Genomic DNA, 21857 nt, shown 5'->3' on the forward strand with positions numbered 1-21857 from the left:
CTATCTATCTATCTATCTATCTATCTATCTATCTATCTATCTATCTATCTATCTATCTATATATATATATATATATATATATCAAATCTGCAGGTATACAAGTCTTTTATCTATTTTCATTAATCTATTGATTAATCGAATGATTATTTATGGCTAGTTGAACATTAATAGAAACTGTGTAGTTAATGTAAACTAATTTTCTGACCTCCACTGTATTTAGGGTTCTTTTTGTTGATGACAATTTCGTTATTCTTTAAATTTTTGCAATTAAAAGGAAACCCGCCTTTTAAGGCAATTTTTAAGAGGCCTATATATGGTGGGGTATGAATTAATTACAAAAATTGTTTATGTGTTTTTAATTTAATTGGACAATTGAGCATGTGCGTATGTATAATACGAGGGTTAGGGAAAAATGTCAACGCAATTAACATAATTTTAAAAAATCTAGTAAAGATGAGCGAACGTATTTAATTTATTAAGATTTTTATGTGATAAATTTTTACTAATTTATTTATATCTATGTACCTATATTAGCATATTTATTAATTTATTTATTATTTGTTATTTCTTAATAATTAATAATGATTAATTAAATCAATAATGCGTATCGAGTTTTAGACCATTTGCCGGAAATTTAGATTTAGAATTTAACAATTTCTTCAATACAGGAATCACATTCGTTATTATAATTTTAAGAAGTTTTATTTCAAAAACACAACTAAGACTCAAAACTTCTGGTTCATTGACCGGTGGTAATTTAAGTTTAATGTGTATTTCATTAATATCAAAGATGATAAATCCAACTTTTCTGGTTTTTAACACAAATATGGATTATAAATAAAACGTTTGTGGTGTTCACTTTATTTTTCATTGCATTAAAACAACATTGCAAATTAAACTATAACATAAACACATATTAATAAGAATAATGAAAATTCTAAGAATATCTTTAAATATTTTCCTTTTTTTTCAATAACAAACCGATTACTTTACTTATCGATATTGTATTAAAACAGATGACACATGTCAGATTTACAGCAATAACACATGGATTATGTATATTTTCGGCTTTTGTTTTTGCAAAGATATTGATTTAAAACACAAAAAGAAAATTTCTTTAGGAAAAAAAAGGGATGTAGGTATAAGAATTTTCGATTAGAAAACTTTGTCTTCAGGTTATTTATTTTTTTCTTCAACAATTCTAGTTATTTTTTTTATTGTTCCTTTTTTACCAATTACATTATTGTAACAAGCAAAAAAAAATCTACGCAAGCAAAACAAAAGTAACAACTAAGAGAGTTTAAGTAGAAAGAGATATGTATGTGAGTATTACAAAAGAATAAGAGAGCAACAGCAAAAAAAGAAAACATTAAAACCAGATTCACACACTCAATCAAGAAGAGCCTCACAAAGATTTGTCAAAGGAATTTTTTCTTTAATTAAACTTGTTAAATTTATTTGTTTAACATTAATTAACGCACATACAATAAAATTTCACTTTTGTAATAAAAGAGGAAAGAAAAAAACTTTAAGATAAACGCCCACTTTTAGTTTATTTTGTATTTCTGTTATTATTTCCAATTATTATAACTTTAATAAAGAAAATAAACTTTATATTTTTGTGTGTGGAACTAAAGCACACACACTCTCACTTACTCACAAGAACTAAAACGACAACAAATACGAAAAAAGAAACAAAAAATGAAAGGAAATGTAACGTAAAGAGTAGTAGCAGGGATGGAAAATTGCATAGAAATATGTATTTTAATAATTTTTGACATATGAATTGTAAATATGCAAATCCATAGACTAGTATAGTCTAGTCTAGCCCATAGATTTGTTTAAAGACTAGTTGATAGACTGGTTTAAAAATTGACTGTTCCATATACTAGTCTCTAGACAATAACTGGTCACAAGAAAAGTCCATATACTAGATCACAGACTAAAAATGGAAATTTCAATAAATAGATATCTACAGTCTAAAATGACTAGTTGGTAACTTTACCATACGGATAAATTGACATGTATTTCAAATCAGTATCTATGGATTTAAATTACCAAATATTTTGACTCCAAAGTTAACTATGAACTGATAGATACTTATTTGATGAATTATAGACTGATTTATAGACCAGACTATATACTCGTCCATCGTCTTGTTCATAAGCTAGTCGATAGAATAGTTAAAGTCTTGAATTGTCTAAATTTTAAATTGAAATTCTCAATATGAATTTGTATTTTCTCAATTTAAACTTAAAATGGTGTAGTACAAAAAATAGTCAATATTCTAGATATCAAACTAGACCATAGTCTCGTCTATTGACTAGAAAATATACTAGACCACACTAGTTCATAGACTATTTAATATATCAGTCAATAGCCTTGTTAAAAAACCTATATAAAGTTATAGTCCAGTCTACAGACTAGTCAGTAGATACACTACTTAGACTAGTCAACAGACTAATAATTATACTAGTTAACAGAATATTAATTATACTAGTCAATTGACTAGATCATAGATTAGTTAACAGACTATTAATTAGACTAGTCAATAACCTAGTCAGTAGACTAGACTATAAACTTTATCATAGTCAAGTTAATCACTAGACCATAGTCTTGTCAATATACCAGACCCTAGACTAGTCAATATACTAAACCATATATAAGTTAATAAACTATTAATTAAACTTGACTATAGTATAGGCCATAGACTACATCATACACTACTTAGACCATAGTCCATTGACTAGTAAATAGATTAATAATTATAGTAGTCAATAGGCTAGTCAATACACTTTTCAAAAGACTAGTGAAAAGTCAATATACTAAATCATAGATTAGTCAACATACTATTAGTTAAACTAATCATTAACCTAGTCAGTAGACTAGACCATAAGCTTGACCATAGTCTAGTCCATGTACTTACATACATAGATCATAGTCAATAGGCTTGTCATACGACTAGTCCACATGTTATTTAAAGGAATAGTTAATAGACTAATCAATTAACTAGTCAATACTCTACTTTATAGACTAGTCCATTATTTAGTTCATAGACTAGTAAATAGAAGAGTCAATAGACTAGTCAATACAATAGTCAGTCAATAGAACTACTGCAAATGAACTAATTGATAGGCTAGTCAATAAACCGAAAAGCAATTTAGTTTAAAACCATTTCCAAAAATTCACTTCACCAGCCCTGACTAGTAGTACGAAATTAGTAGTTGAACTACAAAGAAAAATAACTAAAATCCAAAAAGAGTGAAGTGGAGCCAAGGCGAGAAGGTGTGGAGTCGAGGGGAGCTACATATAATCTGTATGTGTGCGTGAGAGTGAGTGTGTATGTTAAGATTAAAGTGTCACGACGTCGACGTTTTAAAAATATAATGTATGACGAGTTTTGTTGTCGTCAATATAAGAAGAAAAAAAAGGAAATATATCAAGAAAAATATACAATTTTTTCAGCCTAAAAAAAACACCTGCACTAAATTATTGAAATATTTGCATCACTTATATTGTAAAAACATTTTTAAACACCTTAAAAAGCATATTTATTATTTGAATTTTTCTTATTAATAATTACATTTTATTTTATTTTAAATTTTTTCACTCTTTCAAGAAAATTTCTATTTTTTTTTATTTCTTTAATAAAGAAAAAAATATTATACACGACGCGACGACGTCAGCGTTAACTACGGCGACAAGAAAGTATCGAACGTTACGATGACCACAATAAATTGAAACTAACTAAAGAAATATTCAAAAACAATTCTCCAACTATTAGACTCCATATGATAAAAGTGGAGTCCATAAGACTGAGAACTTGACAGCTCTAGTCACAACAAATGTTTAATTGATACAAAAACAAAAAGAAACATATAAAATGACTCAGAGATAATGTTCGATAACGTGGAAAAAACAAACTAAAAAAAAGAGAGTAAAATGAGTCCAGAGAGTGCGCATAATCACCAAACAATCACTGCACTCTCCACTCTAACGAAACAAAAAAACAACACATTTAACTAAAAGTGTTAACAATAAACTAAACAAACATTGCTACCATATTCGAGTTTAATGAAAAATCAGCATTTTCATCACAGAAAACCATTTGGCCATCATCATCATGTGGTTGTTTATGGGGAGATTGGAGGCCGTGGCTAAGGTCGTCTTATTGGATTTTTTTTTGTTTTTGTCAACACTAACACACCCATGCAACAATGCTCACTTTATGTATAAATATGACGATGGTGAATGCAATGAGGAAGGAAATTAAAAGAGTCTAATAAGAAACGAATGAATTTACTCACGAGTATGAATGAGAGTTACAGAGAATAAATATTTTACTCTTTAGTGGTGGGGTTAGGGGAGTTCTACGCATTACGCTATTGTTAGTGTAGAGTTTTTCTCTATTTTGGAGAATGTGAAATACGAAAACATAAAATTGTTGTCAAATTGCAGAGTTGTAGGAAAAAGGTAATCATCACAATGACAGTGTTGCATAAAAAAGGTAGATAAGTTTATTTTAAACCGAAAATTTCTCAATAAGTGAAATAATTAAGTAAAAAGTAAGTAAGTAAGAAAGTAAGTAGGTAAGTAAGTAAGTAAGTAGGTAAGTAAGTAAGTAAGTAAGTAAGTAAGTAAGTAAGTAAGTAAGTAAGTAAGTAAGTAAGTAAGTAAGTAAGTAAGTAAATAAGTAAGGCATGCTTCAATGATTACTAATCCTATCTTGGTATATTGTAATCTCGGGTTAAAGTGGTGCTACCTATACCTCTACTCTGCCGGGTACACAATGATTTAATATGTGGTCGAATCAGAGCGATAGATAATTTGTGACTACTGGTGGTCAGTTAGCGGACTTGAGTGTGATCTTTGGTGAAACTGAAACTGTTGCCGAAGATTGAAGAGGTTAAGTAATGTACTGGGTGAATTTTTGGATGCTGAGAATATTCTACGGAAATAAGCATTCCTCATAGAATCATTTGCGATTTTCCACCATATGCTGATGAGTGATAACTAGAGTTCTATAAATCGACATTTTGTCGAAAAAAGACAAAGTCGACTATCGTCTGTGAAAAAAGTCGAAATGTCGACTTTAAAAATAAAAGTCTGAAAGTCGATAGGTCTAATAAAGTCGAAAAAAGTTAAAAAAGTGGGAAAAAGTCGAAAATAGTAGAATAAAAGTAAAAAATATTCGAAAATTTTAAAAAAAGTAGAAAAAAGTAAAAAACTCTAAATTAGTCGAAAAAAAAACTCGAAAAAAGTAAAAAAATATTCGATAAAAGTCAAAAGTCGAAAATAGTCAAAAAGTCAAAAGTTGAAAAGTGGGAAAATGTAAAAAAGTCAAAAAATCTACCTTTTAAAAAATATTAAAAGTCAAAAAGTCGATTTTCAACTAAATGCAAAAAGTCGAAAAGTCGACTTTTTGTTTCAACTATAAAACCCTAGTGATTACCTTTTTCTTTTCGGGGTTTGATTAAGCTTGACTCACGATACCTGTTATTCCCCACCGATACCACTATGTCAAGAGATTAGATAGCTCAAGTAATAAAGCAAAGTGTTTGTGTTAAATTAATGGGGATCTTACAATATTTGCCCCTAGGACCCTTATAAAGCCCTCTTTCGTAAAATGTGGTTTTCTTCAACCTAATGCTTACATATGTATATCGAAACTAAAGTAAAACTCGACATAGATTCTTCATTATAAAAACTAGAATGAAAGTTCAGTCCGTCCTGACCGACCATGTTATACCCTACATCAGTTATGAATACTTAATGATATTTATGCTTATAATAAAGCATGTATGTGGAGTTTTTATCTTAACTCCTAAATCACATTCATAAAAAGCTGTCACATTTCTTTATATTTAATTATGTAAATTAAATGTATAACCCTTTAAAAGAGCTTGTTTGTAATTTATATTTATCACAATTGTAGTGGAAAATTTTACACCAAATGTCAATAGACTTTTAACAAAACTCAATTAACATTCTTCAATTAAATTGTAGTTAAAAAAGGAAACTTTTTTGTTGTTGTATTTAATCATGATAAACGTTTATTTGTATAATAAAAATCAACAACCCAACGGCAGTCTAATAAAAACAACACCCGCCTATAGGCCAGACATTTGCATAGTACCCCGCACCCGACAACAACAAAAACATAATGAAAATGTATTCTCTAACCCATATAACGAGAGTAAGGTACCTTAACTTTAATAACCAATATATCTATACTGCAATGCGGTCACCAATACTAAAGCAAAAACAATAACAACATAAATTCGTATTACACACAGATTTAAAACCCAGTAAACCCAATTGGTGGAGTTGTTAACTATTTGGAGACACAAAGTTTTAGCATATCATTGGCATGTAAATATTTTGGAAGTTATTTCCCGAACTGAAAATCAGTACATACTTCCAAACGACCATAGGTTAGTTTAAGAATAACGCTATGGACCTGTCCTTAGACTAAGCTATAGTTTATTCCATTAGCTGGTACATAGGCTTCTCAATAGACTAGTAAATAGAGTAGTTAATAACATAGCCGATAGGCAAGTAGTATAGCTAGTTGACATACTTGTCCATAGGATAGTTCATAGGCTAGTTCATAAACTAGTCCATAGGCTAGTTCATAGACTAGTCCATAGGCTAGATCATAGACTAGTTCATATACTAGTTAATAGGTTAGTTCATAGACTAATCCATTGGTTAGTTCATAGACTAGTCCATAGGCTAGTTTATAAACTAGTCCATAGGCCAGTTCATAAACTAGTCCATAGGCTAGTTCATAGTCTAGTCCATACGCCAGTTTACAAACTAATCCATAGTCCGCAGTCTCGTCCATAGGCTAGTGGATAATAGACTAGTTCAAAATCTGCGTAATGAACTAGGTAGTAGTTCATAGGGTAGTCGTTCATAGGGTAGTCGTTCATAGGGTAGTCGTTCATAGTGTAGTACATATGCTAGTCCTTAGACAAGTCCATAGGTATATAGAATAGTTCATCGGTTAGTTCATAGTGTAGTACATATGCTAGTCCTTAGACAAGTCCATAGGTATATAGAATAGTTCATCGGTTAGCCCATAGGCTAGTCCAATGTTAGCGCATAGGATAGTTAATAGACAATTCCATAGAAAAGAAATCACCAATATTTTATCTATGGTTTAACAGCGTCAAAAAGCTCTGTAACCTTTGACCTCATCCTCTTGCAAAGCAATTTTTTGCTGTATATAACGTTCAGCAGCCTATTTTAAACAAATACATCAATGGTTTTAACATAAATATGCGTCAAATAGCTCTGTGACCTTAGACCTCAACCTCTTGCAAAGCGATTTTTTGCTGTACATAACGTTCAGGAGCCTTTTTTAAACAAATACATCAATGGTTTTAACAGAAATATGAGTCAAAAAACTCTGACCTTTGACCTCAACCTCTTGCAAAGCTATTTTCCTGTACATAACGTTTAGGAGCCTTTTTTAAACAAATACATCAATGTTTCTAAACTTTTCGATGTATATTCACCACTATCACCAATCATCATTTCACGTGAAATATGTTCCCTTTTCATTTTTTTCGTTCAATAACTTTTTTGTCGTGAAAAAAATACACATGTTGTCAAATTTGTTGATGAAATTTTGTTAATATTGAACAGCTGTTTCGTACAAAATCAACTATTGTAAATGAATTGTTCACAACAAGTTCACTATGGAAATTTTCCCTTCGAGGGAAATAAAAATTTAAAGAGAACAAAATTTTCACTTCTATTGGCGATAGGGATGATTATTAACCAAAACTACCTTTTTTTGAAACCACTAAAAAAATGTTTGCTGGGTTAAGAATTATGCTTGTTTTGTTGTTACTACAAATGCAGTGTTTGTGGAAAACAAATTCATTTAATGTTTTTTTTAATAAAACAAAAAACCTCAATCCAAAATATATAGTACACTACCGCGTTTGTACACACATTATCGATACCAAAACCATACTTTTATGATTCTTTGATTCGATTATTTCAAACACATACACACACAACATCGAAACAAGAGAAAGAGCACACAAAGAAAAATCTCTAAAAACAAAAGCATAATTATAAGTTAAACAATATCAGTCAGAGTTATCGCTTCTGTGTCTGTGCTGCCGACCAACAACAATAACCCAACTATCTCTAATCGGATTGTAATATATTTTAGTACTCTTTTCTGCAACTTTTGTTTTGTTTTAAAATCGCGCACATAAAATTTAAAAAGAGTATTATTTTTAATTGCAATTGTTGTTTTTGTCTGGAAATCTCATTTTGTTAGATATTCTTAAAAAAATCAACCCATGTTTCGCATAACATTTTTTGTTTCCGATAAACACCCACTTTTTTCGTACAGACATTCTACATTATTTCACAAACTTTTTGTTTTGCTTTTAGTTTCAGACAATATTTTTAGTGCTTAATTTGTTGTTTTTGTTGTTAATTGACTTTTAAATTTAACAAGTTTTTATACCAGGAAGAATATTCTGACGTCCTCCTGAATTTCTAGACAGAGTTAAAGTGTGATAAGGAGATGGTATGCGACATGTCTCAAGTACAGAGTTCGCGGTTTGGTTTCAATCATATATTTATTTTTAATACAGAAAAGAGTCTTCTGAAGACAGTTTTCATATAAAAAAGTGTCTTCTGAAGACAGTTTTCATATAGAAAAGTGTCTTCTGAAGACAGTTTTCATATAGAAAAGTGTCTTCTGAAGACAGTTTTCATATAGAAAAGTTTCTTCTGAAGACAGTTTTCATATAGAAAAGTGTCTTCTGAAGACAGTTTTCATATAGAAAAAAGTCTTCTGAAGACAGTTTTCATATAGAAAAGTGTCTTCTGAAGACAGTTTTCATATAGAAAAGTGTCTTCTAAAGACAGTTTTCATATAGAAAAGTGTCTTCTGAAGACAGTTTTCATATAGAAAAGTGTCTTCTGAAGACAGTTTTCATATAGAAAAGTGTGTTCTAAATAAGTTTTCATATAGAAAAGTGTCTTCTGCAGACAGTTTTCATATAGAAAAGTGTCTTCTGCAGACAGTTTTCATATAGAAAAGTGTCTTCTAAAGACAGTTTTCATATAGAAAAGTGTCTTCTGAAGACAGTTTTCATATAGTAAAGTGTCTTCTGAAGAGAGTTTTCATATAGAAAAGTATCTTCTGAAGAGAGTTTTCATATAGAAAAGTTTCTTCTGAAGACAGTTTTCATATAGAAAAGTGTCTTCTGAAGACAGTTTTCATATAGAAAAGTGTCTTTTGAAGACAGTTTTCATATAGAAAAGTGTCTTCTAAATAAGTTTTCATATAGAAAAATGTCTTCTAAATAAGTTTTCATATAGAAAAGTGTCTCCTGCAGACAGTTTTCATATAGAAAAGTGTCTTCTGCAGAAAGTTTTCATACAGAAAAGTGTCTTCTAAAGACAGTTTTCATATAGAAAAGTGTCTTCTGCAGACAGTTTTCATATAGTAAAGTGTCTTCTGAAGAGAGTTTTCATATAGAAAAGTATCTTCTGAAGAGAGTTTTCATATAGAAAAGTTTCTTCTGAAGACAGTTTTCATATAGAAAAGTTTCTTCTGAAGACAGTTTTCATATAGAAAAGTGTCTTCTGAAGACAGTTTTCATATAGAAAAGACAGTTTTCATATAGAAAAGTGTCTTCTGAAGACAGTTCGACCATTTTGTTTTTCAGAAGTGTTATCATTATAAACATTTCCTGTTCTAACAATTTGTTCCTGGCTGTTTCTTCAATTTCAAAACATGCAACAAAAAAAGGTATTTATCTTAAAAACAACAGCTTTTGTGGTTACTAATCCAGTTTAATACTCTGGTAAACATTCCCCTATTGTTTTATTTTTTCTGATATTAAATACTAATACTTGTTACTATCATTTACATTAAATTCCTAGACCTTGAGCAGGAGCAATAAACATACCCTCCTCCTGGCAGGTTGTGCAAAAAAGCTAGAAAATGCAAACAATAATTATATTTGCTTTCTTTTTTTATTTTGAATAAATTTTCGCCTTCGTTGGTGGCGTACAAAATGAACTATAAATATCAACGACTTTTGAACTTGAATTGTGGAATGAACCGTATGTGTGTGTATAAGTATGTTTGTGCAGTTATGTGTGTACGAGTTGCATTTAGATTCTACACTTAACTTTACATTTACATTTTTATGAGAAATGATATAACGTCACGTAATATAAAGAACACGTTACTTCTTTTCCTTCATATTAACAGTGTCAAAACAAAATGCAAACAATTTTAAAAAATACAGTTAAAGGCAAAATATGGAAAAGAAATTTTTTGAAAAAATCATAATTTGCAAACCATTTTTCTTACAGTTTTGTCAAAAGTCGCTTAAGACAGTTTTCATATAGAAAAGTGTATTCTGAAGACAGTTTTTATATAGAAAAGTGTCTTCTGAAGACAGTTTTCATATAGAAAAGTGTCTTCTGAAGACAGTTTTCATATAGAAAAGTGTCTTCTGAAGACAGTTTTCATATAGAAAAGTGTCTTCTGAAGACAGTTTTCATATAGAAAAGTGTCTTCTGAAGACAGTTTTCATATAGAAAAGTGTCTTCTGAAGACAGTTTTCATATAGAAAAGTGTCTTCTGAAGACAGTTTTCATATAGAACAGTGTCTTCTGAAGACAGTTTTCATATAGAAAAGTGTCTTCTGAAGACAGTTTCCATTTAGAAAAGTGTTTTCTAAAGACAGTTTTCATATAGAAAAGTGTCTGTTCTGAAGACAGTTTTCATATAAAAAAGTGTCTTCTAAAGACCGTTTTCATATAGAAAAGTATCTTCTGAAGACAGTTTTTATGTAGAAAAGTGTCTTCTGAAGACAGTTTTTATGTAAAAAAGTGTTTTCTAAAGACAGTTTTCATATAGAAACATGTCTTGTTAAGTGTCTTCTAAAGACAGTTTTCATATAGAAAAGTGTCTGTTTTGAAGACAGTTTTCATATAGAAAAGTGTTCTGAAGACAGTTTTCATATAGAAAAGTGTCTGTTCTGAAGACAGTTTTCATATAGAAACATAGCTTGTTAAGAACGTTTTCTTATAGGAAAGTGTCTTCTTATTTTCTTACTGCTCTTATTTTACCCTCAACTGTTTCAGTTCAAACACATTTCCCTCATACAGTAGTAGAACTAAAGCCACATACTTATACAGTCAGCATGCATTCCTTAACTGCATTTCCGATAAAATAAACTACAACTATGTATATACAATATTAAATACGAACAAAAGAACTGAAAATAATACATAGTCTAGTTATAAAAAAATAAAAAAAAAACATGCAAAGGATTTAAACAGTCTTTAGATGGTTTGATTGTATAATCTGGGAAAATGAAAAAAAAAAAAAAATAAATAAAAAATAGAGCGGAAGGGTTTAATTTTTATTTCGGTATACTATAGAAAGAGTTTAAAAGGTCATTAGTCTTTTAGGTTGAACACAGCATTAAAAGGGCAAAGAACAGTAGAGTCGCGTAACAATAACAATCATTTGTTTATTTCATCAAACGTCAACAATTGCAACAACTGCATGATGTTCTCAAAATCAATTTTTTGGTTCTCTCTTTGGTTGTTGGCACCCACTTAATATACATACATACATTGTATCGATAGGGATGCTCCGAATATTCAAACATATTAGAGTTTGGAAATTTTTGAGATTTTTTTAAAATATTAAGGACAATTATCTTCTTTATTTCCTAAATACAAATCGAAGATCTTTCTAATACCAACAAGCATTACATAGTAATATTTAGGAAAGAGAATTCTGAGTTCTGTAGAATTCAAATGCCTTCACATTATTTTATCGTAATTTTTGCACCCGCACAATAATGACGTCACATTATAGTGTGTAGTATTTGAATCGCTCATCCCATCTATAAATATAGTAGATTCAAAAGTGGTTGTTGAATATTTAATCCTGCATTCTGTTTTCTTTGCTATTTCATGAGTGTTGTTATTGTTGCATGTCGTGTAGTTTTTCTTTTCTATTTTTAATATGATGACTTCAAAATTTGAAATTAATTGATAAACAAAAACAAAATTTAAGACATGCCTTTCCTTCATTTCACGTCAATCTCTTTGATGATGATGAATAATAACATTGACATAGAAGAACATTCATATATACATTATATCATATGTGCATTACAAATACACCTACATATATGTATAATTCATTTATGGCTCATAAATTGTCGGCGTTGTTAGGTATGGACTACACTTAAGTTTTTTTTACACATTGGAAAGTGTATTTAACCCTTAAATGTAAAATTTTTATTTTATAGCACAAAATTTTTCTTAAAATAAAAAAGGAAGCAAAATCAACCCCAGACTAGACTATAAACTAGACTATAAACTAGACTAAAGACTAGACTAAAGACTAGACTATAGACCGTACTAGACTGGACTTTAGACTAGACTTAAGACTAGACTATAAACTAGACTTTAAACTAGACTATAGACTAGACTATAAGCTAGACTTTAAACTAGACTTTAAACTAGACTATAGACTAGACTTAAGACTAGACTATAGACTAAACTAAGGACTAGAATATAGGCTACACTTAAGACTAGACTATAGACTAGACTTTAAACTAGACTATCAACTAGTCTATAGACTACACTATAGACTTGACTTTAGACTAGACTATAGACTAGACTATAAACTTAACTATAGACTAGACTATAGACTAGACTATAGACTAGACTATAGACTAGACTATAGACTAGACTATAGACTAGACTATAGACTAGACTATAGACTAGACTATAGACTAGACTATAGAATAGAATATAGACTACACTATAGACTAGACTATAGACTAGACTTTAGATTAGACTTTAGACTAGACTATAGACTAGACTATACTATAGAGTAGACTATTGAGTATACTTAGAGTATACTATAGACTAGACTATAGACTAGACTATAGACTAGACTATAGACTAGACTATATACTAGACTATAGACTACACTATAGACTATACTATAGACTATACTATAGTCTAGACTACAAACTAGACTATAGACTGGACTATAGATTAGACTATAGACTAGACTATAGAATATACTATAGAGTAGACTAGACTATAGACTAGACTATAGACTAGACTATAGATTAGACTATAGACTAGACTATAGAATAGACTATAGACTAGACTATAGAATAGACTATAGACTAGACTATAGACTAGACTCTAGAATAGACTATAGAATAGACTATAGAATAGACTATAGAATAGACTATAGACTAGACTATAGAATAGACTATAGAATAGACTATAGAATAGACTATAGTAGAATAGACTACAGACTAGACTATAGACCAGACAATAGACTAGAATATAGACTAGACTATAGACTAGACTATAGAATAGACTATAGAATAGACTATAGACTAGACTATAGACTAGACTATAGACTAGACTATAGACTAGACGTTGAATATAAGGAACTATTTTATACATTTATGGGTTAATTTAATGCTAGTATGTATGTACCATTTATATACTAATATTTATTATATAGACTGTTTTAAAATTCTTTAAAAAATCTTTTAAAATTATATTCATTAAAACTAAAAATTCTTTTAACAATTTAAATAAATGGCAAAAAATTAAATTAAAAGACGTTTAGAGCAAATAGGAACGACCCTGAACTTTAGTTCTTTGTTTAAATATGAAAAGGAATAACATGTCACAAACATTTAATCACTATCGAATGTGTGTATTATGCTTTTCAGCAAATGTAAATTCTTACTGTTATGGAAGGATTTCGAGGAAATACTTAACTTACATATGGACTTTTAAATGAACACTTATGGTGTATTAAAACACTTTGTAGAATAATTATAAGTAAAATTTAAATTTTCATAAAAAATGTTAAGACCAATATTAGGTTTTTAAATTAAATTAGTTTTTTAGTTAAACATTGAATTTCTACTTACGATTATTGTTATTTCCACTGAATTCATCTTGAAATTGTTGTTGTTGCTGCTGTTGTGATCTGGTTAGTTGTTCATTTTGATTCCCTAAGGATGTGGAAGATAACGATGATGTTTGATCAAATTCGGAAAATCCTGAAGAATTTGTTAAAGTTGTTGAAGTGGCCGAAACAGCAGTAAAGATATCTTCTATGGGAGATGGTGAAAATTTTTCTACAAAAATATCTTTTTCATCTTTAACTTTAATATTAGATTGTTCTTTTGCGGAGAGTATGTCAGCAGCACGAGCTCGTGCATCCCTTATGGAAGGTCTCTTTTGTATAAGTGTGGAGAGTGGCTGTGAAGTAAAGGATGTGGCAGTTGATTCAAACGGTGGAGGTGATATTTGTTCCTCTTTGATGTTCATGACTTGTGGGTCAGTGGGTAATGGGGGTAGTTGCGATGTTGGTGGTATTTTAGATTTGTTTTGTTGTAAAGTTGGTAGAGGAGGTGATTGGGATCTCGGTTGCATGGTTGGAAGAGGAGGAGATTGTGATTTCGCTTGCATGGTTGGTAGAGGAGGTGATTGGGATCTCGGTTGCATGGTTGGTAAAGGAGGAGATTGGGATCTGGGCTGCATAGTTGGTAAAGGAGGTGATTGGGATCTGGGTTGCATGGTTCGTAAAGGAGGTGATTGTGATCTTTGCTGCATTGTTGGAAGATCAGGTGATTGCGATCTTGACATTGTAGGAGATTGTGATCTTTGCTGCATAGTAGTCAGAGAAGGAGATTGTGATCTTTGCGGCATAGTAGTTTGAGAAGGAGATTGTGATCTTTGCTGAATGGTCGGCAAAGGAGGTGATTGTGACCTCTTTTGTTGAGCTGGCAAAGGTGGAGATTGTGACCTCTGTTGTTGAGCTGGCAAAGGAGGAGATTGTGATCTTTGCTGCATGGCTGGTAAAGGAGGTGACTGTGATCTTTGTTCCATATCTGCTGTCATAGACATTGTAGCATTGTAATCAACTTCCATGGGTTCGAAGCTGGTATCCATGGCAGTTTGATCTGTCGGTTCTGGAGATAATTCCGAAGAAGGCACATTAAATGTACGTCTCGCGTTGACATCAATTTTATCGCTAACTGACAAAGATTCCTGCGGCATTATGACGGTGTCATTAACAGCAAACGTGCGACGTTGAATATCGGGTTTATCCAGAGAAGGAAACTGCATAAGTTGAGATGATGATGTACTCTCAGTCGTGTTAACTGCAAATGTACGACGTTTTTCTTCAGCCGTCTTCTCCTCGCTGAGTGTGTTAATGGAAAAAGTTTGACGTTTATTTTTCAATTCATCAGTATTTGTGTCCAATTGATCGATAGGTTTTGGCATTGCAGTATCCACGGCATAAGGTTCGACAAATGTGCCATTTAAATTATTTGCCACAGAAGTTGCCACCGATGACTCCACATAGGTGCCATTCAAATCATTAAGAGATTTTTCTGCAGTTGTTTGAGTTTGTAGATTTGAAAAGTAATCAGATTTTTCCAAAAAAGGCGTTTCTTTAGGTTTTTCACTTTTAGCTTTGGGTGAACGGGGAAAACCAGTATTCTGTGCCGATTTAATGGGAAAAGCAGGTGAGGTGGGTTGTGATTTTTCACTTTTCTGTGAGTGTTGGGAAGTACTTAAGCCCAAAGTTAAATTTAACTTAGTTTCAGGTTTATTGTCAGCCTTAGCAGCTGATTTGGCTGAAGAATTACTAGTGGTGCTGGTGTTCATGCAATCTACGGTTAAATTGTGATTATTTAAAGAGTCGCTATTTTCCTGGGAAGCAGTAGCTGCTGCTTTATCAGAACAATTGCTAGTGTTAATGTTATCAATTGTTAAATTGTGATTAACTGAAGTGTCTGTTTTCTTTAGTTGTTGAGATTCAGATGATTTGGCCGATGAATTACTTGCAGTGCTGACATTCATGGCATCCATGGTTGTATTAAGATTACTTGATATATCTTCAGTTTTCTTTGACGGCAATTCATTTTGATCCTCCTTAGCCAATTCCTTGTTAACAGTTTCAATAATACATTCAGAACTGATAGTTTTATTAACGGGCAATTCCACACTTTTATTCAAAGACAATTCATGTTTCGACTGTTCCAGTTCTAAATGTTGTCCAGCCTTACTTTCCATTGGAGTATTTACCACAAATGTCATTTTGGATGTTTCCGTTTGTTTTTCCAACAAACCTTCAATATTTTCTTTATTGCGTTCTTCCAAGGGTTTTTTCTCCTCAATATGTTGAAGAACATTTTCTGCATGTTGCAAAACTCGTTCCACATGCTGTATATTACTTGAGGTGTTTTGTATTATCTCCATAGTAGCATTCATATCAACATCCATGGGTTCATCTGTATCCATGGCTTCATATTGTTGTGGTATATCATCGTGTGTTATCTCTTCATATGTTTGATTTTGTATAAGTTTTTGTAAAGGTTGTCCTTCAGCTTCCATGGTTATATCTGCTATATTTTCCATGGTATTATTAAGATTTGTATTTAAACTATTATTGACGGCACTTTGATAAGATTCCAAATCTGTGGTTACATCCAATGGTCCCTGTTCGGCAAACGTAGTGGCTAAGGGATCACGTTCATCATTACAATCTGCAAAAGTTTCATTTTCCGATGAAATTGCATCGACTTCAGTGGGTAAAAGGAGATGAGTTTTATCCACAATAAACTCATCGGGTACTGTTTAAGACAGAGAATGAAATAAAGTGCAAAAGCTTGTAAATATATATCTAGTTCAAGTGATATTTGTTTTTTGACTAACCTTTAGTGCCTTGTTGGGCGGTTAATGTGGGAATAAAACATTCTTCAAAGGTAACATTATATTGTTCTAAAATAAAGAGAATAAAATGCGGAATGTTAAAGATGAGCTTTAAATCTGTTCGAAAGAAAACGTTTTTAAAACGTTTTCAAATTCAGATTTTCTTATTCTAATATATCAAAAAATATTTCGAAAAGTTTCTATGATAGCGAAAAGCTTATGAACATCCAAACAAGCTTGGAATGGTATTATGGAAATGAGAACATTTCCTTATCTTTAATGTTAGGGATTGCTCTTTGCTTGAGAGAGTTACCGTAACTTGATCGCAAGCATTACTGTAAGATGATATCATTTGTATGATTGTGGCGAGAAATTGTGAAGTGAAAGATATGCCGGTTGTTTCAATGAATGGTGGCACAATTTGATGTTGATGGCTTGTTGGACATTGAGGTAAATTTCCAAGCAGTTTCAAACCAGAAGATTTACGAAATAAGAAATAAGAGAGAGTCTAAGTCTAGCTATGTCTGAGTGCGCCGGCACTCAGACAATCTAATGATAAACATAATAATGTCCCTAATGTACGAATGTACTAAAAGGTATGCCAATGCTCCATGAGTGAATAACGACATAAATTGCCACAACCGACGCTTTATCCATTTGATTTCGTACCAGCTGCTTGGAAAAAACTACATTCGTTAGGGAGACTGAATGACTTTTTTATATCGTTACTGGCTTTATTTCACTTAAATCTTATGAAATGTTGTGTTTCCTTCCGCAGTTCACTTCCTCTGTGAGTGTCCTGCCCTAGATGAGCATAGATAAAATCTGCTAGTAGCCAATGTCATGAACGATTTAACGGACCTATCCGAGGCTGACATCCGAAGTATAGATTCCTTTATACTTGCGACAAAATGGTTTGGATAGGAAACCAGGGTTCAAATGTAGTAATACGCCGACCGTTTTTCTCTTTTCAGGTATCACAAAGGGATTAGAAATATGAACCCAAGTATGTCCCTAATAAGAACAGCAAAGGACAGCCTGCAAACCTAACCTATACATCAGTGCAAGTGAGACGACGAAAAAGAGTTGAAAGCCAAATAACAGTCTTTGGCATGACCGCCTTTAAGAGTTAAAGACGATTACTAGAGTTTTTTTCAACTCAGACCTGACTTGGAACTTTGACAATCATGTTACTTCCATTGTCGCCTGTTATCCTCGAATTTATAAAGATTCTTCCTGTCATATCTCTGCAGAACTTTTAACTGTGTAATTGAAATTCCTCCATAAAAGTAGAATCTGTTTGATGTTGTGACGTGAGGTGATGTCCCAAATCTAGGCGATGCTCCATAATGAAGGTCCTTTGAAGCACGTTTCAATTGCATTGGAAATTTGTCAACTGGTTTAAAATAAGTTGGAATTGTGTGACTACTTACTCTATGCCACAGACTATTCAATATTAGCGAACAAGGTTTTAAGGATATAAACACATAGTAAAAGGTTGTATGGTTCACTGCTCATATTTCGGCTTCGAAGTCAAGATTATATTTAGTTATTGTTAATCACAGAGTTAATTAAAAATTATTGTTAATCACGTTGTTTGTTTAAGGATCCCTTAATGAAATGGATGTTGATCGCATAAAGAGATAAATTCGTTAATAGTGACAGAATAATAAAGGTATAAAAGTCTAACAGCAGTAACAGGATATGTCACAATTCGAATAGTTTTGGGGGTGTTATTTTTAAGCGATAGAACTTGAAATTGTCAAAAAATTTAAAAAAAGGAAATACAACGCTAAGCTTTTGAGCATTAGTTAGATGTGACCCGAAACCATCCAGCATTGAGTATGCGTGCCTGTGTTCTCTTTGAAAATTTGAAAGAATACTTCCATAAGTTTTTGTTACATATTCCAGTAAGACTAGAATATAAATTCACCGACGGGTTGTCTCTTTTATCTCGCTGAAAGAGCGCATTTGTTTGGTATTTTTTGTTTCTAACTGCTGGAGTAGAGTTACTGCTTTTTTCCTCTGAACGCTGCCGTTTGGGCTCCACTTCCGAGGAAGCGAAAATGCCTTGACCCACTGCAGGGAAACTTTTTGAATCGGTGTGAAATTGCCGGATGGTTTAGACCCGAGTAGCTCGATTGTTGTGGGTATCGAACGACTTGTATTGCTGCGTGTTTGGTGTTTTTTTTTAAAGGTCTTGGTAGAGGATGGTACATATGGAACTTGGAAAGCTGATGAAAGTAACGACTAAGCTAACCCCTTATCACCAGCAAAGAGGGGTAATAAAAGTCTTAGAGGTTTGGATCGCAGCAGCTTTGTAGAGGTACCTCGTCACTTGTAGAACAATGAAAATTTTAGTATTGATTTTTTAAAGAATTTGTTTAAGAATTCAGGCAGTTCAAGCCTGAACTAGAAGATTTACAAAAAAGAATTGTTATGGGGAAATCTGAGATTCTGTATTGTAGAATAGTCAATTATCTCTAGTTCCTTTGCTTCTTCGCATAACTATAGTCTTGACTGTACAACAGTCTATAGTCTGGACTATAGAACAGTCTATAATCTGGATTATAGATAAGCCTATAGTCTGGACTATAGTATATATAGGTATATATAGTCCGGATTAGAGAACAGTTTATAGTCTGGACTATAGAACCAGTCTATAGACTGGACTATAGAACCAGTCTATAGTCTGGACTATAGAACCAGTCTATAGTCTGGACTTGAGAACAGTCTATCGTCTGGACTATAAAAGAGTCTATCGTCTGGACTATAGAACAGTCTATAGTCTGGACTATAGAACAGTCTATAGTCTGGACTACAGAAGAGTCTATAGTCTGGACTATAGAAGAGTCTGAAGTCTGGACTATAGAAGAGTCTAAAGTCTGGACTATAGAAGAGTCTTTAGTCTGGAATATAAGATTCTATAGTCTGGACTATAGAAGAGTCTATAGTCTGGACTATAGAACAGTCTATAGTCTGGACTATAGAACAGTCTATAGTCTGGACTATAGAACAGTTTATAGTCTGGACTATAGAACAGTCTATAGTCTGGACTATAGAACAGTTTATAGTCTGGACTATAGAACAGTCCATAGTATGGACTATAGAACAGTCTATAGTCTGGACTATAGAACAGTCTATAGTCTGGACTATAGAACAGTCTATAGTCTGGACTATAGAACAGTCTATAGTCTGGACTATAGAAGAGTCTATAGTCTGGACTATACAGCAATGCTCAATCGTCATTCTATTCTTAATGAATTGTTAGAATCCAACATTTACCCTTTAGTTAGTTCCATTGGAATTAAAAAACACCCGAAAAACAAAAATTTTGAAATTGTATAACTTATCATGTTACTGCTGTAATCTCACTTTTATGGTTAATGATTACAAATGAACCTTTAGACTTTCTTTAATACATTTTCTCAAACTAGATTTCAAATATTTTCTAAACGCTCCTACCTTCAATATTTGGATTTAAATCACCTGGTAATTCGGGTATTTTAGCTTCATCAAATTCAGTTAAACCTTAAATACAAATTATAAAATTATTTATAAAAAAACATAAATTGAAAATTAACAACTTTACATACCCACAAACTTATTAGATGATTTATTAACACCAGAATTATTTAATTGATCTTTGCTCGCCTGCTGTTGTTGATGGTCATCGAATATAATACCAGTTTCCAATTCTGGATCAATATGAAATTTATGTATTGAAGAATTATTCTCAAAAACCGTATTCGTACTGGCTGTACCAGCAGCCATTGTGGGAGTTTTATTGGAATTAATTTGTATATTCGAGACAGATGAAGAGGAAGAAGAATTTAACAGTTTTGAATTGTTTAAGGCCGCTTTAGAAGATAAGGGACTCAACTGTAAAAAACAAAGAAAAACATACAAAAATTTAATTAATAAAGTTAAACCAAAAACATAATGAATGAATTCATTTCTTATTTGGGAAAATCAATGTCATGTTTAAAGAAATAATGTTTGCATGTTTAAAAAATTTGCTGTAAAAAAATTAATAAATAAAAATAGAAAAACAACACAAATTTATTACATTTTCTTGCAAATTTATGAAAATAAAATTATCTTGTATTTTTTCAAATCATGCAAACAATGTAAAGAAAAAAAATATTTAGAAAATTCATACACGAGAGGTATGAAAATAAGTTTTTTTGCAAACTTTTTTTCAGTTTGCATTTGTTATAAACTAAATAAAATAAATATTACAAAAATAACAACAAATGTTTGCTAGATTCAAAATTAAAGGGCCCCTAATGCCAACATGCAACTGCCACTAAAATAAAAAAGAAATTGTTTACGTTTTCAACGTCAAATGAAATTAATTAAAATTGGGTACACCAGCTGAGAAGAATGACAAGATTAACACGAAATGACAAAATAATAATATCTATTATTTATTAAAGAAATTTATGGCAGGAGAGGCTGGTTCGTTAAATTTATGAAGATTAATGTAATAATTTATGATTAAAATTTGGAAGATACGAAGACCTAAGATCAAAAAAGTACAAAAACTATTAATTTCACAGATTTCTAGACTAGTCTAGTCTATAGTGTAGTCTATATTCTAGTCTATAGTGTAGTCTATTGTCTAGTCTATAGTCTAGTATATAGTATAGTCTATATTTCATAATAATTTCAGAGATTTCTAGACTAGTCTAGTCTATAGTCTAGTCTATAGTCTAGTCTATAGTTTAGTCTAGTCTATAGTGTAGCCTATAGACTAGTCTATATTCTAGTGTATAGTTTAGCGTATAATCTAGTATGCAGTCTAGTCGATACTTCAGTCTAATGTATAGTCTTGTCTATACTAAAATCTATAGTATAGTCTAAAGTCTAGCCTATGGCCTTACATTTAGTATATTCTATATTTTCTATAGATTTTAATCTTGTCTATAGTCTAGTCTATAGTCGAGTATATAGCCTGGTATATACTATAGTACAGTGTGTAGTCTAGCCTACAGTTATGTATATAATCTAGTCTATAGTTTTTTCTATAGTCTGGTCCATAGTTCATAGTCTAGACTATCGAGTCTATAGTA

General features: G+C 31.5%; 1 protein-coding gene across 7 annotated transcripts in view; it reads right to left on the reverse strand.

Moving 5' to 3' along the window:
* LOC111684778 (transforming acidic coiled-coil-containing protein 1) overlaps nt 1–21857 on the reverse strand; it is a 61350-nt gene that overhangs the window by 14634 nt on the left and 24859 nt on the right. For 4 of the 7 annotated variants that reach the window (XM_023446984.2, XM_023446985.2, XM_023446983.2 and 1 more), the window contains exons 2-5: nt 20379–20664; nt 20248–20313; nt 16786–16851; nt 13986–16703 (exon numbers count right to left, since the gene is read on the reverse strand). In XM_023446984.2, the coding sequence (XP_023302752.2) occupies nt 13986–16703; nt 16786–16851; nt 20248–20313; nt 20379–20664 (3136 nt within the window). Of the gene's footprint in view, nt 1–3583; nt 3753–13985; nt 16704–16785; nt 16852–20247; nt 20314–20378; nt 20665–21857 lie in introns of those variants that run through there. The other 3 variants (XM_023446982.2, XM_023446981.2, XM_046950010.1) reach the window with 3 other exon arrangements.

The sequence above is a fragment of the Lucilia cuprina genome, chromosome 4, assembly GCF_022045245.1.
Source record: "Lucilia cuprina isolate Lc7/37 chromosome 4, ASM2204524v1, whole genome shotgun sequence".
NCBI classification, from domain to species: domain Eukaryota; kingdom Metazoa; phylum Arthropoda; class Insecta; order Diptera; family Calliphoridae; genus Lucilia; species Lucilia cuprina.